General features: G+C 42.9%; 1 protein-coding gene across 4 annotated transcripts in view; it reads left to right on the forward strand.

Annotated features, from left to right (window-relative positions):
* LOC148014877 (piezo-type mechanosensitive ion channel component) overlaps positions 1 to 18,235 on the forward strand; it is a 182,066-nt gene that overhangs the window by 22,802 nt on the left and 141,029 nt on the right. For all 4 annotated transcript variants that reach the window (XR_015688441.1, XM_087665903.1, XM_087665905.1 and 1 more), the window contains 2 exons: positions 7,016 to 7,096; positions 7,211 to 7,370. Coding sequence is in view for 3 of the 4 variants with exons in the window: in XM_087665903.1 (XP_087522029.1) it covers positions 7,016 to 7,096; positions 7,211 to 7,370 (241 nt within the window). In the remaining variant the exon portion in view is untranslated. The remainder of the gene's footprint in view (positions 1 to 7,015; positions 7,097 to 7,210; positions 7,371 to 18,235) is intronic.

Here is an 18,235-nt window from a genome sequence, read left to right on the forward strand (position 1 = left end):
TTCGCGAGCTCCTCTCCTCCACCGCAGCGACCGGCTTGGCCCACAGGCGGCAGCTCCTCCCTCAAGGCGTTTGCACGCAGCAACGTTCCTCACTCTACTTCTCTCTGGCAGCGTCACGATTCACTGTACCTTCATCTTACTCCCATGGCACAGGCTTATATAGGTGAGGGGAGGGGATCCTCCCTTCCCCATGCGGCCTTTCGCATGGCCTTTACGCACTCCATGGCATCTAGCAAGATTGCTAGGTCATAGCGCCTTCCCTCCCTCTCCTCCAACACGACAGTCGACTGGGGGAAGGAGAGGATAATTTTAAAAAATTTTTGCCATAATTTTCAAATTATTATCTTGATGACCTCCTATTAAGAGGAGGTTCGTGTGAAGAACGCGTGTTTAGAAATCAGGAATGTTATAGTACTGGAGCTGTAGGAATAGCTACCTTAAGTTTGTGAAAACTTTCATTTTGGTCTGTTCCCCAATTAAAGCTCTTCCCTTTTCCTTTAAGTTGGTCTGTCATTGGAACAACTATTTTGGCATAATCTCGAATGAATCTACGATAAAATCCAGATAATCCTAGGAAGATCTGCAGCTCTTCCAGGTTCCTTGGAGATGGCCATTCAATAATTGCCCTTACTTTTTCTGGATCCATATTGGTTCTCTCTTTCGAGATGATATGCCCCAAATATTTGACCTCTTGTGCGAAGAATTCACATTTAGTTTTCTTCGCATAAAGGGAATGTGTTCTTAACAATGGGAATACTAATCGTAAGTGTTCCAAATGTTCTTCTCTTGATTTACTAAAGATCAAGATATCATCCAAGAAGACTACTACAAAATGTCCTAGATAGGGCCGTAACACACTATTCATCAGCTTCATAAAAGTAGCTGGTGCATTAGTGAGGCCAAAAGGCATCACCAAAAAATCATAATGCCCGTATCTAGTACGAAATGCTGTCTTAGGAACATCCTGTGCCTTAATTCTTACTTGGTGATAGCCTGATCTTAAGTCTATCTTTGTGAAGAATTTTGCCCCTTGTAATTGATCAAAAAGATCTTCCATTCTGGGCATAGGAAATTTATTCTTCACTGTTATCTTGTTAAGTGCTCTATAATCAGCACAAAGTCGCATAGAACCATCTTTTTCCTTTGCCAATAAAATTGGCGAAGCCCAAGGTGAATTGCTGGGTTGTATAAACCCTTTATCAAGGTAATCCTTAATTTGTCTTTCAACTTCTTGGTGCTGTGTTTCACTTAACTTATAAGGTGGTTTAGAAATAGGGTGTGTATCCTTATATGTGTCAATTGGGTGATTTATATCACCCCTATCTGGTGGAAGGCCACTTGGTAAATCAGAAGGAAACACATCTATAAATTCATCTAACAAACCACTTAATTCATTACTTACATTTAACTCACAAACATAAGAAAATTGTTGCTTTATATTATAGAAAGTAAAAGTGTTTTACACAAGAAGAGACCATAACATATATACCTCACAAGCTTCCTTCTTTATCAGCTTCTAAACTTCAGTGGAACACAACAAAGGATTATAAGATACTTCATGTTCACCTTAAATCACAAAAGTCTTACCATCCCTTTCAAATTCCAGTGTATTATGATGATAACTATGTTTTAAGGATAGTTCCAATCCCCATAGCCACTCCCTCCCCAAAGCAATATCGGCTCTTTCCATATTCATAATTTGGAAATTAAGTTTATCTTTATATCCTTGAATCTCAATTTCCAAATTGGATACCATTGTATCCCATATTTTATTATCTTGACCTTGCATCATACGAACAACATATTGATGCCCACTCTTTTGTTGGGGAAGTTTCAATTTTTTGACAAGTGCATAATTTATGAAATTGTGAGTAGCAGAGTCATCAATCATGACTCTAACTCTCTTTCCAGCTATCAATCCATGCACTCTAACTAAATCATGTGGCCCAAAAGTAGGCTGCCACATAGAAGTTGACATACAACACCTGTGTTGTACATCCTTGTGCAAAACCTCTAAAGATTTATACTTTTCATGCCCCTTTTACTCTAGGATCTGCACTACATGGATTTGTTTTTCTTTTCCCTTGCCCTTGTCCTTATCCTTTCCTTTATCTTCCCCCTTTTTCCTTTGAGGGCAATTCCAGGCAGCATGATTAGGGGATAGGCAATTGAAACACAGCCTTTCTTTTTTGGCCTTATAAAAGTCATCTTGACTTAACTTTGGCCTTACATATTGTTTCTTTTCAAACGGTTGTTTCTTGCCCTTAAGAAATGGCATTTTCCTTTTAAATTTGCCTACAAATTTTGAGGTTTCCAATTCTTTAGTCTTGGGCTCCGTATCAGTGAGACTAGTGAATGTACTTGGACGCGTACTATCTTCATTGATTAATGCAAATCTAATTGCCTCTTCAAATCCTTCCAATTTGAGGATTATCTCACGATATTCCTCCAGATATGTTAGCAGGGGTCTTCCCTTTTGTCTGACATAATCCCAATCTTCCCAATTTCTTTCCATTTCATTTTCAGGAAGGAATTCTTTCAAAAAGACCGATTCAAATTGAGCCAAAGCTCCTTTGAAGTTCGCTACCATTTATACGCCTTTGGCCCCAAAGTTAAATTGGCCTCCAGCGCTTGGAGATGTGGTGGAGTATTTTTAAGTTTGTGCAAATCGTCCCATTTTTGGAGAAAATTAAAGATAGTGTCTTTATTTCTATCTTTTTCCTCCCCCTGAAACTGAGGGGGTTTCATATCTTTTAAGACTGGATTATCCCTCAACTTTTGGTGGGGTTCTTTAGGTTCTCGCATAGTCACATCCAAATCTTTCGATGAAGATGGAATATCCAAGGTTTCTAACCTATTTTTATCCCTTTCTAGTAATAAAGTCAATTGAGATTTTATTTCGGTGAGTGTTTGAGTTAGAAATTTCATTTGAACCCCCTGTGCCTGCACACGAGCAGTTAAATCATCAAATAGTTTTTGTGTGGCAAAAAATTCTTCCCATTGCTCTTCTTGTATCTCCGTTTCATGGGGATCTACCATAGGGTGGTCCCCAGAACTAGAACCCTCAATTACTCCCTCTCTCCCTTTCCCCTCCATTAATATATTGGAATTGGAAAGCAAATATAAGAAATTTGCGTACAAAGTGAAGTACTTCCCTGGTTATAGTGATAGGGCAGCTATTGATGGCTTTTAGTAATAACCCCGAAGAGTGAGGAATAGTTCATCTTTCCCAAAACTGAGCCATTAACGTTGAAAAATAAAGCCTGTTGGCAGGAACACCGAATAAGGAGGGGACTAAACACACTCCCTCCCCAACGGGTCACGTGAACCAGTTGTATCATAGCTATGTGTCAGACGGACTTTCGACTAGCTTCATCAGATTGTTTTAATACTGCCGTTCGATTGCTGCGCTTCACGAAATACTGCCGTTCGATTGCTGCACTTCACGAACTCAATCGTATATGACGAGATATGGGCGAGTGTGACGTGTGACGTGTGGGCACTGTCTTCTTAAATCTGGTACCCGTGTGATGTGTGGGGCACCGTCTTCTCGTCTGATACCCGTGTGACGTGTGACGTGTGGGCGCCGGAGAAAGCCTTCGTGGGAGAACATGCGAAAGTAGGACCCGGCGGCTCTGATACCTGTGAAACGTGGTAACCAGTCTGACGAAGAGCAGAATCACTCGCGAAACAATCTGACGATCTTGAAAACAGTGGCACAAGACCTTTGTTTCACCTCTCAACCACGCCTAGATAAGTGCTGGCACCTCTCTCCCCGTTTCCTTTGCCAGCCCGTCCACTTCAGGTGAGTCCTACTATTCTCGGACTCACTAACTCTCTAGGCTCCCCTAGACCCTGTTCGGAGTGAGCCCCCCCCGGATGGTCATCACTCGCGCATGTCTCCCATAATTTACGTTATTAATGTAACAATGCTATTTACCATATGTCCTTGCTGGATAGCATATTCATTTCCAACAGCCTTGTAGTCAGGAATGTCCAATGCAGTAGCAACTCCTTTACCAAGATTCAAGGCATTGGTCGCATCAAGTTTGATACCAACGAAGGCCTTGATCTTGCTTTGTTGGACAATGTGCATTATGTCTCCCAAATGGGAGTGAATCTTTTATTTGTCCACCTACTTTGCTGCTTGGGGATAGTAGTTTTCTTTATAGTGACCATAGTGGAGATACTTGATGGCAAGAGTGGTGTAGTGATAGCTTGCGGTGAGGTGCAATCTAATGGCCTCTATTTGATATCACAATTTTTGACCCAGCAGACGGTTGAAGGCTTGGAAATCCATAGACTTCATGGCCTAACTATTGCTAGAAAACCCACAAATGAGGAGCGACTTTGACATTATTGCCTAGGGTACCTTGGTATGACTCTCTATTCGTCAGATAGTTGAAGGCAAGCTTTCCACAACTAAAACTATCCAAGGATGTTTGCAAAGCATGTCACTTGGGGAAACATTGCACACCATACCCTCAGTAGACCACACATAGAGCCGAGGGGTCCATTCCATTGATTCACATTAACCTTAGTGGGCCAACATCCACTTGTTGAGAAACCCTTCACCCTTCATCTGCACTTTGCGTTTTTGCGTTTTTGTGTTTCTGCGTTTTTGCGTTTTGTGTTTAGGGTTTGCAGCCCCAAAAAGGGGCGCCATCCTTTATAGGCCACTCTCTCATTCATTCCTTATGACTGATTCATTCAGTCCGTCACCTCTTCTCTCCAGCCTCTCCACTGCCCTCACACCCCTTCAGGAGGACATTGTGGTTCGTGGTTCGTGGCTGTCTTCATCATCTTCCTTGTGCTACAACACCCTTGTTTCCTTGTATCACATTCACTCCATGATTCAGAACTTCATCATTCCATTCATCAACGTTTCTTCTCTCTTCTCTTCTCTTCTCCATGTTTGTGGAGTTCACTCCATGTTCCTCCCCGCAAACCCTACTGTCTCGCTGGTACGTCATCTTTTGACACCACTACCACCTTAGATGGCACATCGTACTTTTTTCTAAGTGGATGACTATTCGACATAAAGTTTGATGTGTTCTCATTTTTCTCTACTAGGGTGTGATTATTGGAACACTAAAGAGTGATAATAGTGGAGAGTTTATCCCCCATGAGTTTTCTTAGTTCTTATAGGATCATGGCATTCAACAACAACTCAACTCTATTCCCTTCTCAAAACGGAATCATAGATTATAGGAATCAATGTAATGAACATTGTTTATTCTGCACTGTTTACAGTTGAGCTACCTAAGTCCTTATGGGTTGAGGCTATTAACACTTTGATGTACATCCTTAATCGGTGCCGATTGTGTTGGCCCCTCGTACTACCTTCAAGCCATTTCATGGCATTAGACCCACCATTTCTCAGCTATGAGTCTTTGGGAGTTGTGCGTACATGCATACCCTTGATTACAAGATGGGTAATCTTGTGCCCTAAGCAAAGCCTAAACATATCCTCACTCGGAGAGATTTTTGTCTTTGACGAGAGGGACATTGTGCAATTCCCTACACTGGTTGAGTCCTCTAAGCCTATTGCTCAGCCTATACTACCTAAGATCATGCCGTTTGAGCTTGCTTCTCTTCTTGCTCTTGACCTGCCCACGAAGTCTTTGATCCCTAGGCTCCCTCCTAGGGATCCGTTACCTTGTTGGTACTGGCAGACCATGTGGGATATAGGGATCCTTCCACTGGGTACCATCTTGGAGGGACTAAGAAGATCTACTAGGCTTGCACCTATTGGGTCATTTGCATATGTTTTTTCAACAGATTGCCTAGTGCATTCTGAGTTCAACAGTTGGCATGAGACGTAAGCATCCCCAACAGTGATAGGCCATGGAAAAGGAGCTTAAGAGCATTGATCAGAACGGAACTTGGACCTTGGTGGATCATCTAGGCCACAAGAAGGTCCAGGTTGGGGATGGACATTGTGCTGCAGCAAATTCCTGCCTACCATGAGTGGGCTGCCATCTTCTATTTCACAAGCAGAACTCCCCTTGTTGCTTGTATCCAAGTGTTTGACTTTGAACAAGCTGGAAATGGTCAAGTCCAGAAATGTGATGCTCTCACGAACTGGGGTAGATCTTTGACCTAAAAAATACAGCTATTGGCTGCCATGAACCCAGGCAGATTGCTGACTTAAAAAATAAAGCTAATGACCTCAAAAATACCATTGGAGCCTTGGGAGGTGCTGAACGCCAGTGCACCAGGAAACACATTCAGCTGTGAAGAGTTCTGTTGTGAGAAGTGCAGGCCTAGATTGCAATTCTCTCATGGACAGCAATCGTCCACCTTCCAAGTAGCGTCATCTCAATTGTGAGGATAGGGCTTGTGCTGTGGTACAATCAAGCTGTGGACAGTAAAGAACTCGTAGAAAAAGAACTGGAATAAAATGGCAGGAGTAAATAACAAAATTCCTGAGATTCAATCATATAGAGGGTTCCCAATAAATGGGATCAATGCATGAAAAACTGTGACTATTTATCTGGTCTGACCACGTTGGCAAGCTGGCTGGCCAATTGACCAGCTCCAAATGACTGGGCCTCAAATGGAGCCGAACAAAACATGCTCTCAACACAAGCCGTCTTTCAAGATGTAGCCTCTTATAGTCAGTCGGTCTTTTAGATTAATCTTATTATGGTTATTGTAAATCATAATTTCAGTTAAGCACAGCCAGAGAAGCATGCGATGAATGAACTGCAAAAGGCACAAGGACAATTGTTTAGTGAGAAAATGAACTGCCCTTGAGCATGGTGTATGAAGCACTGCTAGTTGGAGAGAAGAAAGCTGGCTCACATGTGGTGGTGTGAGGTGCTAGGGATGCCTATGTATAGGCATTTCATGTAGAGATCAAAACATAGGGTAGGCAGAAATTTCCATTTCACATCACATCAATTTCTAAGCATTAGAATTGCACATGGTAGCTGATGTTTAAATAAAGGTCTGTAAGGGTATGGGTACTGATCCTTTGTTTTCTGTTTGGTTTGGTGGGGTTCTGATGCAGCGGCATTGTCAGATTGGAGCTTGATTGCACTCCCTTACCTATTGTGTTTTCTTTTTGTTCAACACAAATCAAAATGGGCAAGTAAGTGATTTGTGTGCGCTAAGTGGAAGAACTTGTTTAAGTTGAATACTATTGCAATGACAATTTAATATGTTGAAAACAATTGTGGACTCTGGGTCTGCATGTTGTATACAGGTCTCAGTGTGCAGACCAAAGCAGTTTGGTGGGGCCTACTCTTGGCATACTCGTTGACAACAATTTTTATGGAAGGTTTCACAGCAGCACTGTGGTCCATTAAAGGAAGGACGTGGATTGGGCCTTCAAACTATCTTTTTAAACTTCTAGGTTTTGCTAGGTATGTAAAACTAGATTGCTTATGACCTATCCATACAGCGCCAAGCTGTTTGCATAATTAGAAGATACAAAATGCTTGATTGTTGAGTTTTTATGTACATTTAAGGTTTTATGAGTTGTTCTAGTTTGCTGTTTCACTACATGGTTGCTAGTGTGCAAAGCAGAACATATATTTTAAATCTCTTGGGAGAAAATATCCCAAGGCATGTACAAAAATAGTATTGTAAGGGACTTTCACAACAAGGAATATACAGTACAGTGAGAGTCTATTCGAAGGCTTGAGTAAATGATCAATTATGAGGTCTAAAGTGCCAAACCATGTGTTGCTGACAGTGAAAGAGTGCTAGAATCTGACGTACTGAGAAAAGCATCTCTTCTCTTGCACGTAGTCTATGAACCATTTTGATCCTCCCCTATCTCTCCTGGCGAGTATAGACAATCCCTGTCCGAATCTAGGAGAGAGTCTTTGCACTGAATATGTCCAATATGTCAGAGTGCAGCGAACATGGAAGCATATGACCAGACTAAAAGAAAATAAACACCGAGAGAAGAGGGAGAGAGAAAGAGAGTAAAATGCTGAAATCTGCAGTGAAATGAAGAAGGCAGATGTGTACAAGGGTTGTTGAGTGTATCTCTGCCGGATGATCTCTCTCTCCACTCGAAAAACAAATGACCGGAGGCTGGCCAGCCTATAAATAGGCAATAAAATAATCATGAAAATGATCAGGTCAGTCAGTTAAAACTGGCTGACTGCTGCATAATGAAGTTGCAGCAATAAAATAATGAAAAAAATGCTGCGCAATAAATGCCTGTGCCACATGGCATCCTACATAGTCTGCGTAGCTCGCTTGACTGCCCGGAAATGCTGGAAACCTGCTGACAACTGCATTGAACTGTTTGATCGATATGCAGGAAATGCGTAATTGTGTTCGAGAGTGCTAACTGTACAACAATACACTACCAGTGCGCGTCCAGGGGATGACTAAATCCCTAACATCCCTCTCAAATCTTGGATGTGGCATAAGGCTTAGGGATCTCAAGTGCTGTCGAAGAACAGTCTGAGGAAGAGCCTTTGTAAACAAATCTGCCAAGTTATCCTCCGTCTTGTAATACATCACATCAATAGTCTCATCTAGGATCTTCTCATGAATGAAATGGTATTGTATCTCAATGATATTTGACCTAGCATGGAATAGAGGATTCCGTGCCAAAGCAATGCAACTTTCATTGTCACAATGATGTGTAGTAGGACCTGTCTAAGGACAACCGAGCTCTCTTAACAATCTCCAAAGCCACACTGTCTGACATGTGGTAGAAGATGCCGCTCTATCCTCCACCTTTGTAAATGATAGGGCAATTGTGGGCTGTTGCTTACTACTACGAGAGATAGCTCCTGTACCCAAATTGAAGGAATATCTTGTTGTTGATGGCTAGTGGTCAACCTAGTTTGAATTTGTCCAACCTTGTAGAACAAAGGATGAATCTCTTGTACTTGTTGGATAATAAATACCTAGGTTAGGGGTCCCTCTTAGGAATTGCAAAGCCCTGATCTAGTGAACTAGCTTGGGTTCACTCATGAACCCTATATGCAAACCTAGAGGAAATCACAAATTAATCCAAGTGTTTCAAACCCATAGCAATGACCCAATCAATTGTTTGTAGAGGGTAGTATCTGCTGTCGGTGAATTTGCATGGGCCATAGCCTTCTAGTTTAGATCCTTGGGAGTAGAAACAACCTTACATCCCTCCCATCTTAAAAGTAGCCAAAAGCTCTTGCACATATTGTTGTTGGGAGATGAAAATTCCGCTTGGAGTTTGCCAAATCTCACGACTTAGAAAGAAGCGGAGAAGGGCACATATTTGTCATCTCAAACATCTCGTGTAGTGCCTCTCTCTACTTGATCTTTTGGGCATGGTCACTTGTTGAAATGAGATCATCCGCATAAAGCACAAACAATGCATGCCCTTTAGTTGAGGAGTGGACATACAACTGGGGATTAACAAAAGAATACCGATACCCTAACTTTCCTTGGAGGAACAAGTAATTCTTCTTGTTCCTAGCACGTAGAGCTTATTCGAGGTTGTAAAGGGCTTTCTTCAACTTGTATACTTTGCTATTTGATGAGGAAAAGCTAGGAGATTGCTCAACATAGATCTCTTCCTTTGAATCTTCATTAAGGAATGCAAACTTTACATTAAGCTGATAAACTGGCCATCATCTAGGGCCAACTAAGGCAAGAACAACCCTAATGGTAACCATCCAAGCAGTACGTGCAAAGGTATCACGGAAATCCACTCGTGGCTGTTGCATGAATTCTTTAGCAACGAGCCGCCCCTTGTGCTTATCCAGAGTGCCATCACTATGGTACTTGTTTTTAAAGACCCATTGGACTCCAATCGGCTTCCTATGAATGTGCCATGACACAAGGTCCCAAGTGCTACTCCGCTCAATAGCATCCAACTCTTTCAATGTCGTGATCGCAAAGCCTTCTTTACAGAGATAGGCTTCGTATTGTGTATGGCGCGAGATATCAAACAATAGTTAGTATAAATAAGCTTTGTGGAGTGTGCCTGGTTCCAAGGCTGCCACTCCTTGGCAACTCCCTTAGTCCTTACATCACAGAGTGTATCACGTGCTCAATGAGGAGGAGGTTAATACTCCATCACTTTACCTTTGACGAAGTCTTTGAAACATCCACTGGTGCTAACTCAACGGGGGAAGCCAATGGTGAAGCAATCTCTTTCTCCACTGATGGTGGAGCCTCAAGAGACATAGGCTCCAAAGGCACAGGCTCAGGTGCTCAATTGTCACCTAGATCTCCAAGTACAAGATGGTTAACACCCCCCTTTGTAGCTAGAAACTCCATGAACCGAACATCTTGACTCGTGTATACCTCCTATGAAATAAGATCATAAAGATTGTATCCTTCGGATTGTGAGCTATAATCCATGAACACCTAGCTTTTGGAAGCCGACTCAAACTTATCCCTTTGTTTCTTCAGGATGTGAACACAAGCATCACACCCAAACACCTTGAAATATGAGACATTTGGCTTTTGACCAAAGTGCGCCTCAAAGATGTCATACCAACCATGACCGATATAGGGGATTGTTTAAGGATGTGGACAACAGTGGCCACTACTTCGTCCAATAGACATTGGGGTTTGTCGATGCTCCATCATAGTCCGTGCCATCTCGATCACGCAATGATTTTTCCTTTTTAATGTCATTTTTCTGAGGTGGGTTTGTGTTGGCAAACTCTTGGTGAATGCCACGATTTGCACAAAACTTGGCTAGCTCGTTGGAGACAAATTCCATTCCTTTGTTGGAATGCAAGGTCTTGAGTTTCCTACTAGATGTGTTCTCCTTGAAGATTATCCAAGAAATACGCCCAAGAATGCTTCAGACTTCAACTCCAAGAAATATGCCCAAGTCATCTTGCTAAAATCGTTGACAATTAGCATAAAATATAAACTCCCCTTAAGGGACTCCATCCACATTGGTCCACATAAGTTTGTCGAAACAAGTTTCAAGTGCTCCTTAGCCCTATGTGAAGCCTTGTTGGGAATCACATCTCTATGTTGCTTGCCACAAATGCAAGACACACATGGTGGGTGGCTCACCCCAATCATTGGTAGTGGCCAAACCGAGCATACCCTAGCTTTGTTTGAGTCTGTGAAGAGAGAAGACGAGAAGTAAAGGCTGATGAAGTTTGCATCTTGTAGACTCCATTCTTCTCACAACTTGCACAAAGAACTTGTTGAGAAAATCCATCAAGAACTCGGAAAGAGTTCTTATCAAACTTGACCATAAGGCCAAGAGCACAAATATTGCTCACATTAAAGAAGATGATAACCTAAACCCGACACATAGAGTACTTACAATGTGTGAGCACCACCTTGCCCATCCGTAATTGGTTGCATATCCCATTGCTGTTGATGGGGTTCGAAAAGCTATCACCAATGAGAATTTGCCCATGCATCAGATGCATACGGGCAATACCATTTGTACGAGTCATGTGGTGGGAAGCACCATTGTCCACAATCCACTCACAAGGTTGGGGGGCTAATTATCATTGCATTAGAGGTTGTTAGAGAAGCATCCTCAATCACCTCCAAATGGAGAAAGGCGGCTGATGAAGGAGCAACCACTGCTCTTGAGTCCTTCGTAGTTTTTTCCTTCTTGGTGTCCTTCATGTCCTTGTCGGGGCGAATCTTCTTCCAATGACATGTCTTGCTACAAATTGACAAGTAGACTCGGTTTTATCTTGCTTGGTCTTCTTGTCCTCCTTGTTCCTCCACTTCTGTTGAGAAGGCTGTACTCTCAATGCCTTTGACTTGGAAGCTATCTGACCTTTGAGTTGTTCCTCTTCATCCAAGACTATCAGAACCAACTTCTCCCACTTAAGGATATCAGTGCTTTGAAGCAATCCGACTTCTCCTACTATATTAGGGTGGTAAATTTTGTGAAAGAAGAGTTATTGCCATGTTCTTTGAGGTAATTGCCTTCCTTGCATTTTAGACTTGCATCTGCAATTGCTGAAGCTTATTGACATGCTCCCGCATTGAAGTGGACTTGGACGGGTTCAATGTCCGCATCGTATCTCTATAGACACCCGCTTCATCACGGTCATCTGATTGTACAATAGGTTCAATTTCAGTCGTATTTTCCAAGCAATGGTCAAATGCTCAATGTGGCCTATCACGGCTAGAGTACAAGAGAGAAATAGGAATGAGCAAATGTGGGCATTTAGTTTGTTCCACTGTGCATGTAACTTTGCCAACTTATCTTTCTTATCAGCAAAAAGCTTGGAGACATCACAGGCTGTCGAATGGTTTATAGTCTTGGTTACGAGCTGCCAAATCATAGGACTCCAAGATCACAAGCATCATTACTTGCTAGATGCGGCAAGTCTCCCTTATCCCCCACTCCCCCCAACAAAGAAAATTCACTCCTTGCCCCCCTTCCCCCCACAAAATCCACTCTTTCCTATATTAGTTAATTAATTTTATTTGTTAGTTAATAATTAGAAAGCTAGTTAGTTTACTAATAAATTAATTAGTCAAAATTATATCGATAATTAATAATTTTATTGGTTAGTTATTTTAATTAGATAGTTTTTTCTTCATTATTAATATTTTTATGACTTGAGAAAATCTAGTTAGTGAGTTAAGAAGGCGCAGCGGACAAGGGCTGTTGAGTGTATCTACGTTGGACGATCTCTCTCTGCACCTGAAAGACAAGTTAGCGTGATCGGAGGTTGGCCAGCCTATAAATAGGCGATAAAATAATCATGAAAATGATTAGGTCGATTGTTAAGACCCCGACTGACTGTTGCATAATGAAATCACAGCAATAAAATAATGAAAAAAGTGATGTGCAATAAATGTTTATGCCATGTGGCATCCTACATAGCTTGTGTGGCTTGCTTGACTGCACGAAAATGTTGGAAACCTCCTGAGATCATTTCATGGAATTGTCTGACCTAGATCCAAGGAATGCGTAACTGTGCTCGAGAGTGCCAACTGTACAACAATACACTTCTAGTGCCCATCTATATGACTAAATCTAAATCTCTAACACAATAGACATACATCATGACTACATTTGGTAGTCCAAATGTACCAAGCAATGATGCTAGCAATGAGCTCCCTTGTATGGCAATGCCCTTGGGTTGATACTGACTCGGAATAATCTAGCATGGTCATTGTGCTCAAGAGCCGACCAAAAGCAGATAGGCATGACTCGCCTATATATCTTCATATATCAGGCTTGCCCTCTCTATGACCTTGTAGTACATCCTTTATGTCACAATCATACACTTTGCTGAGCTATGAAACACCATCCTTTTGCTCTCCTTCATACCTCTTGAGCCCTATAGCAATCCCATTTATATTGTCTTTGCATCTCCTTTGGGTTCTTGCAGCTAACATCAGTGATTGGATCTTTGCCATAACCAAGCTGTGTGCCAACTGTTAGTCGGTTGCATTTATTGCTGGTTGGCAGCTTTTCAGCTGGTTGGCCAGTTTGCTGGCCGCCCTACTTATTTTATTGGCATATTCTTAGCTATTTATAGCTGGCTGGCTGGCTGGCTGCCCATCACACTTGTCATCCCAGGTGGTGGAGAGAGATCGGCTTTGAGGAGATTCTTTGACAGCCTGTTTGTATACTTGCCTTCTTTATTTTAGCATTCATTGACTGCAAATGTGATTCAGCACATACCATGGAGTTTGTTATGGCAGCAAGTACTTTTGATAATGAAGAGCCTGAATGTTATGAGGATGCACAACACAGTGTGCATTGGATGGCAGCAATGCAAGTTGAATTAGATTCTATTACTAAGAATCAAACTTGGGATTTGGTGTCCTTGCCATTTGGGAAGAAAGCCATTGGAACGAAATGGGTCTACAAACTGAAAAGGAAAGCAGATGGATCCATTGATAAATAAAATACAAGGCACGGCTTGTAGCTGAAGGCTACGCTCAGAAAAAGGGCATTGACTATGAGGAGACATTTGCTCCTACTTCCCGTATGACGACCATCAGGTCTATGATTGCTTTGGCTGCACATTATGGTTGGACAGTGCATCAGCTAGATATCAAGACTACATTTTTACATGGGGAACTTCAGGAGGAAGTTTATGTACAACAGCCCATTGGTTTTGCAGTTGAAGGCTCAGAACATTTTGTATGCAAGCTCAAAAAGGCACTATATGGTTTGAAACAAGCTCCTAGAGCTTGATATGCAAAAATAGATGCTTTCTTGCTTGGTCAGGGGTTTCTAAACAGCTCATCTGAGTCTACCCTTTACGTATGTAAAGAAGGGGGATCTATGCTGATTATATGTCTTTATGTTGATGACCTTTTGCTCACTGGAACACATGCTGATCAGATTTCAGCATTCAAACAAAATTTGCAGCAAACTTTTGACATGTCTGACTTGAAAGTTTTGCATTACTACTTGGGCATCCAGTTCATACATGATGCTCGAGGTATTGGGCTATCACAGTCAAGGTATATTGGGCAGCTTCTTGAGAAGTTTGGCTTACAGGATTGCAAGCCAGTTTGTACTCCCATGGAACCTGGACTGAAACTGTCATTACATGATGACAGTGATTTGTTTGATATACATACATATGCTCCTACAGTTGGATGTCTTATCTATCTATGCAACACTAGGCCGGACATACAGTTTGCAGTTTCAGCTTTGAGGAGGTATATGCATCAGCCACGTATGTCACATTGGCAAGCTGTCAAGCGTGTTTTTCGTTACTTGCAAGGTACTCGATCTCTTGGGTTGCTTTATGCCAAGGGGGGACCACTGCAGTTACATGCTTACAGTGATTCTGATTGGGCTGGTGATTATGATACACGTCACTCCACTAGTGGCAATGGTTTCTTTCTTGGCTCTTCTTGCATTTCTTGGCTTAGCAAGAAACAATCCACTGTTGCCACATCGTCATGTGAAGCTGAATACAAGGCAGCTTTTACTACCACAGTTGAATGCGTATGGCTTAGACGCTTGCTAGCTGATTTGGATGTATCTGTTACGGAGCCTACTCCTTTGTTCACTGACAGTCAGAGTGCCATTGCAGTGGCACGAAACCTAGTGTTTCATGCCCACGCGAAACACATTGAGATCCATTATCACTTTGTCAGAGAGAGGCTACATGCAGGTGATATCAGCCTTGTCTATTGTCCTACCACCAGTAATGTGGCAGACATCTTCACCAAAGCTCTTCCTCGTGACAAATTTGAAGCATTTCGCGATGCTTTAAATTTGATATCCTTTGGTGGCGGATGATCCTTGTACTCTTGATCACTCTTCACTCCGGGGGGTTTGTTGGGTATTTGACTCACGTCTCACTTATGCCTACGCTCATATGGGAGTGTCGGTGATCAGTAGGACACTGGGGCACTTTTTACTCTCGGTAGGAGAGGTTTTTTCCCCTAGACTTATAGTCTTCTTGTCGTATGTGCTTATGTGCTTATGTTACACGCTTATGGGCACTTAATGTGTGTCGGGTGTGAACACCCCCTACAACCCTAAGGTTTAAGGGTTGTACTTTGTACTTTCTGGTTACACTCTTTCAGTTGATTCTCTTGGGTGTCGTGCTTCACTCTGTCTCTCTCACTCTCACACTGTCTACTGAATCTCAGCTGCACCTCGATCCTTCCATCTCACACAATCATGAACCCTGCCAAAAGACCCATAGCAAAACAAAGATCAACACGAGTGTTGAGAAGCTAAATCAAGGGTCCAATCAACTGACGGTACCGTGAAGTATCCAGCACGGGAGAATCTGAGTGTGAAGTGGCCTTCTAATTTGGATCCATAGAAGTAGTAATGGGCCGACAGTCTCCATCTCAAAAGTCACCAAGAGCTCTTGAATGTACCTCTGCTGAGAAATGAAAATCCCCCTCTGAGATTGATAAATCTTGTGACCCAAGAAGAAATGAAGAAGCCCCAAATCCGTCATCTCGAATGCCCGATGTAAAGCTGTCTTGGTCTCTCGGACCTTCTGTGCATGATCCCCTGTCAGAATCAAATCATCAACATATAACACAAATAACACACGACCAACCTCGGAAGTGTGCATATAAAGCTGCGGATCGGCCTCAGAGCGCCGATATCCCAACTTCGACTGAAGAAACGAGTCAATCTTCTCGTTCCATGCACGCGGAGCCTGCTTGAGGCCATACAAGGCCTTCTTCAACCTGTAAACTTTCCTAGCCGAGGATCCAAAGCTAGGAGGCTGCTCAACATAGATCTCCTCCTGCAAGTCACCATTAAGAAAGGTCAACTTCATATCCAACGGATAAACAGGCCATCTCCTATGGCCAGCCAAGACAAGAACAGCTCGAATAGTCGCCATACGAGCAGTGGAGGCAAAAGTATCATGGAAATCAATGCCTAGGCATTGAGCAAAACCTTTAGCAACAAGGCGAGCCTTGTGCTTGTCCAAAGAATCATCTCTAAGGTACTTGGTCTTGAAGACCCACTTGACACCAATCACCGTCTTGTGAGAGGGACGAGGCACAAGAGACCAAGTGCCATTCCTCTCAATAGCCGCCAACTCTGCTTCCATGGCCTTCTGCCAATGATCAGACTGCAAAGCTTCCTTCACTGAAGTGGGCTCACGATCCTGCATAACACGGGTCAGCAAACAATAGTTGGAGCAAACAAGCTCCGAAGTATGTGCCCGGGTCCTCCGTGACCTCTGCAGTTCATCCTGTGGTTCCCACTCCTCAGGGACTTCCTCGATCCCTGAATCTCAGAGTGTCATGGGCCCAACGAGGAGGAGGATGAACCTCTCCCCGTTGCTCTCTATCTGCTGAAGACTCAGGAACATCCACCGGCGGAAGCTCCTTGGGGGTGGCCGGTGGAAGAGAAGACTCTGAATCAGAAGAAGAATCTCCATCAAGAGGCTCTGGCTCCAAAGGAACTGTCTCGGGAGCCCAACTCTCCCCTGGATCTCCAAGGACGGGGTGCTCCTCACCCCGCACATCTCGGCTCGTGTAGACATCCCGCTTGACGGGATCAAACAAACGATAACCTTGGGACTGGGAGCTTTAACCAACAAAAACTTGTCGTTGCGCAACTGCCTCGAACTTATCACGCTGTGTCTTAGGAATGTGCACATAAGTGTCACACCCAAAGATCCTGAAATAAGAGACATTAGGCTTAGTCCCGAAGTAAGCCTCAAAAGGTGTCATCTTGTCAACGGCCGAAGTGGGAGATTGATTGAGGATGTGAACTGCGGTAGCCACTGCCTTGGCCCACAAAAACTGAGGTGTTTGTTGGAGCTCCATCATGGTGCGTGCCATCTTGATCACACTTTGGTTCTTCTGCTCCAAAATGCCATTCTCTTGGGGAGTGTTGGTATTAGCAAACTCTTGGTGAATGCCCCTATCTGCACAAAAACGAGCAAACTCATTAGACATAAATTCACCTCCCTTGTCTAAACTCAAGGTCTCCAGTTGGCGACCAAAACGGTTCTCTTCAAAGAGAAGCCAATCCTTGAAGTGAGAGAAAGCCTCCAACTTCAAAGTCAAGAAATAGGCCTAAGTTATCCTGCTGTAGTCATTTATGATCAACATGAAGTACAAGCTTTTCTTCAGGGACTCGGTCCTCATCGGGCCACAAAGATCTGTAGATACAAGCTCCATGGGTGAAGTAGACCGCCTAGAAGCTTTGTTGGGAATCTCATCCCAATGTAGTTTTCCACGAATGCAGGAGACACATGGCTGATGGCTCACCACTATGTCCGGCAATCCTCGGACAAATGACCCTCGCGACACCTTCCGAAGGTACTCGTAGTTCAGATGGCCAAATCGAGCATGCCATAACTCGGCCAAATCGACATACCTCTTTCAATCCCAAGTTGTATGTCCACACCTTTGCTAGAGGGCATACGTTGTTTGTGCTCTATATGGATGGTCTCATCTTGACAGATGATCATGCCTAGAAGGTCAAGTAGACAAAGAAGGCACTGCATGAGGTGTTTGAGATGATAGATATGGGCATTTTTCTTTTTTTTAAAAAAGTCATGAGATTTTGCGGATTCCATAGGCAATTCTCATCTCCCAATAGTGGTATGTGTAAAAGCTTTTGATTATGTTTGAGATGGAGGGATGCAAGGCCATTTCTACTCCTATGGATTCGAACTAGAAGGCTATAGTCCATGCAGATTTACCGATGATGGATGCTTTCAGTTGTAGATTGTTGATTAGGTCGTTAATATGGCTCCTTAACACTCGATTTGATTTGTGCTTTCCTATAAGTTTGTTGGTTGGGTTCATGAGTGAATTCAAGGTGGTTCATTGGAAGGCTGCTATGAGGATTTTGCAGTTTTTGAGGGGGACC

Source organism: Lygodium microphyllum, chromosome 24, assembly GCF_053477565.2.
Source record: "Lygodium microphyllum isolate KBCC chromosome 24, Lygodium_microphyllum_v1.1.10, whole genome shotgun sequence".
Lineage (NCBI taxonomy): Eukaryota > Viridiplantae > Streptophyta > Polypodiopsida > Schizaeales > Lygodiaceae > Lygodium > Lygodium microphyllum.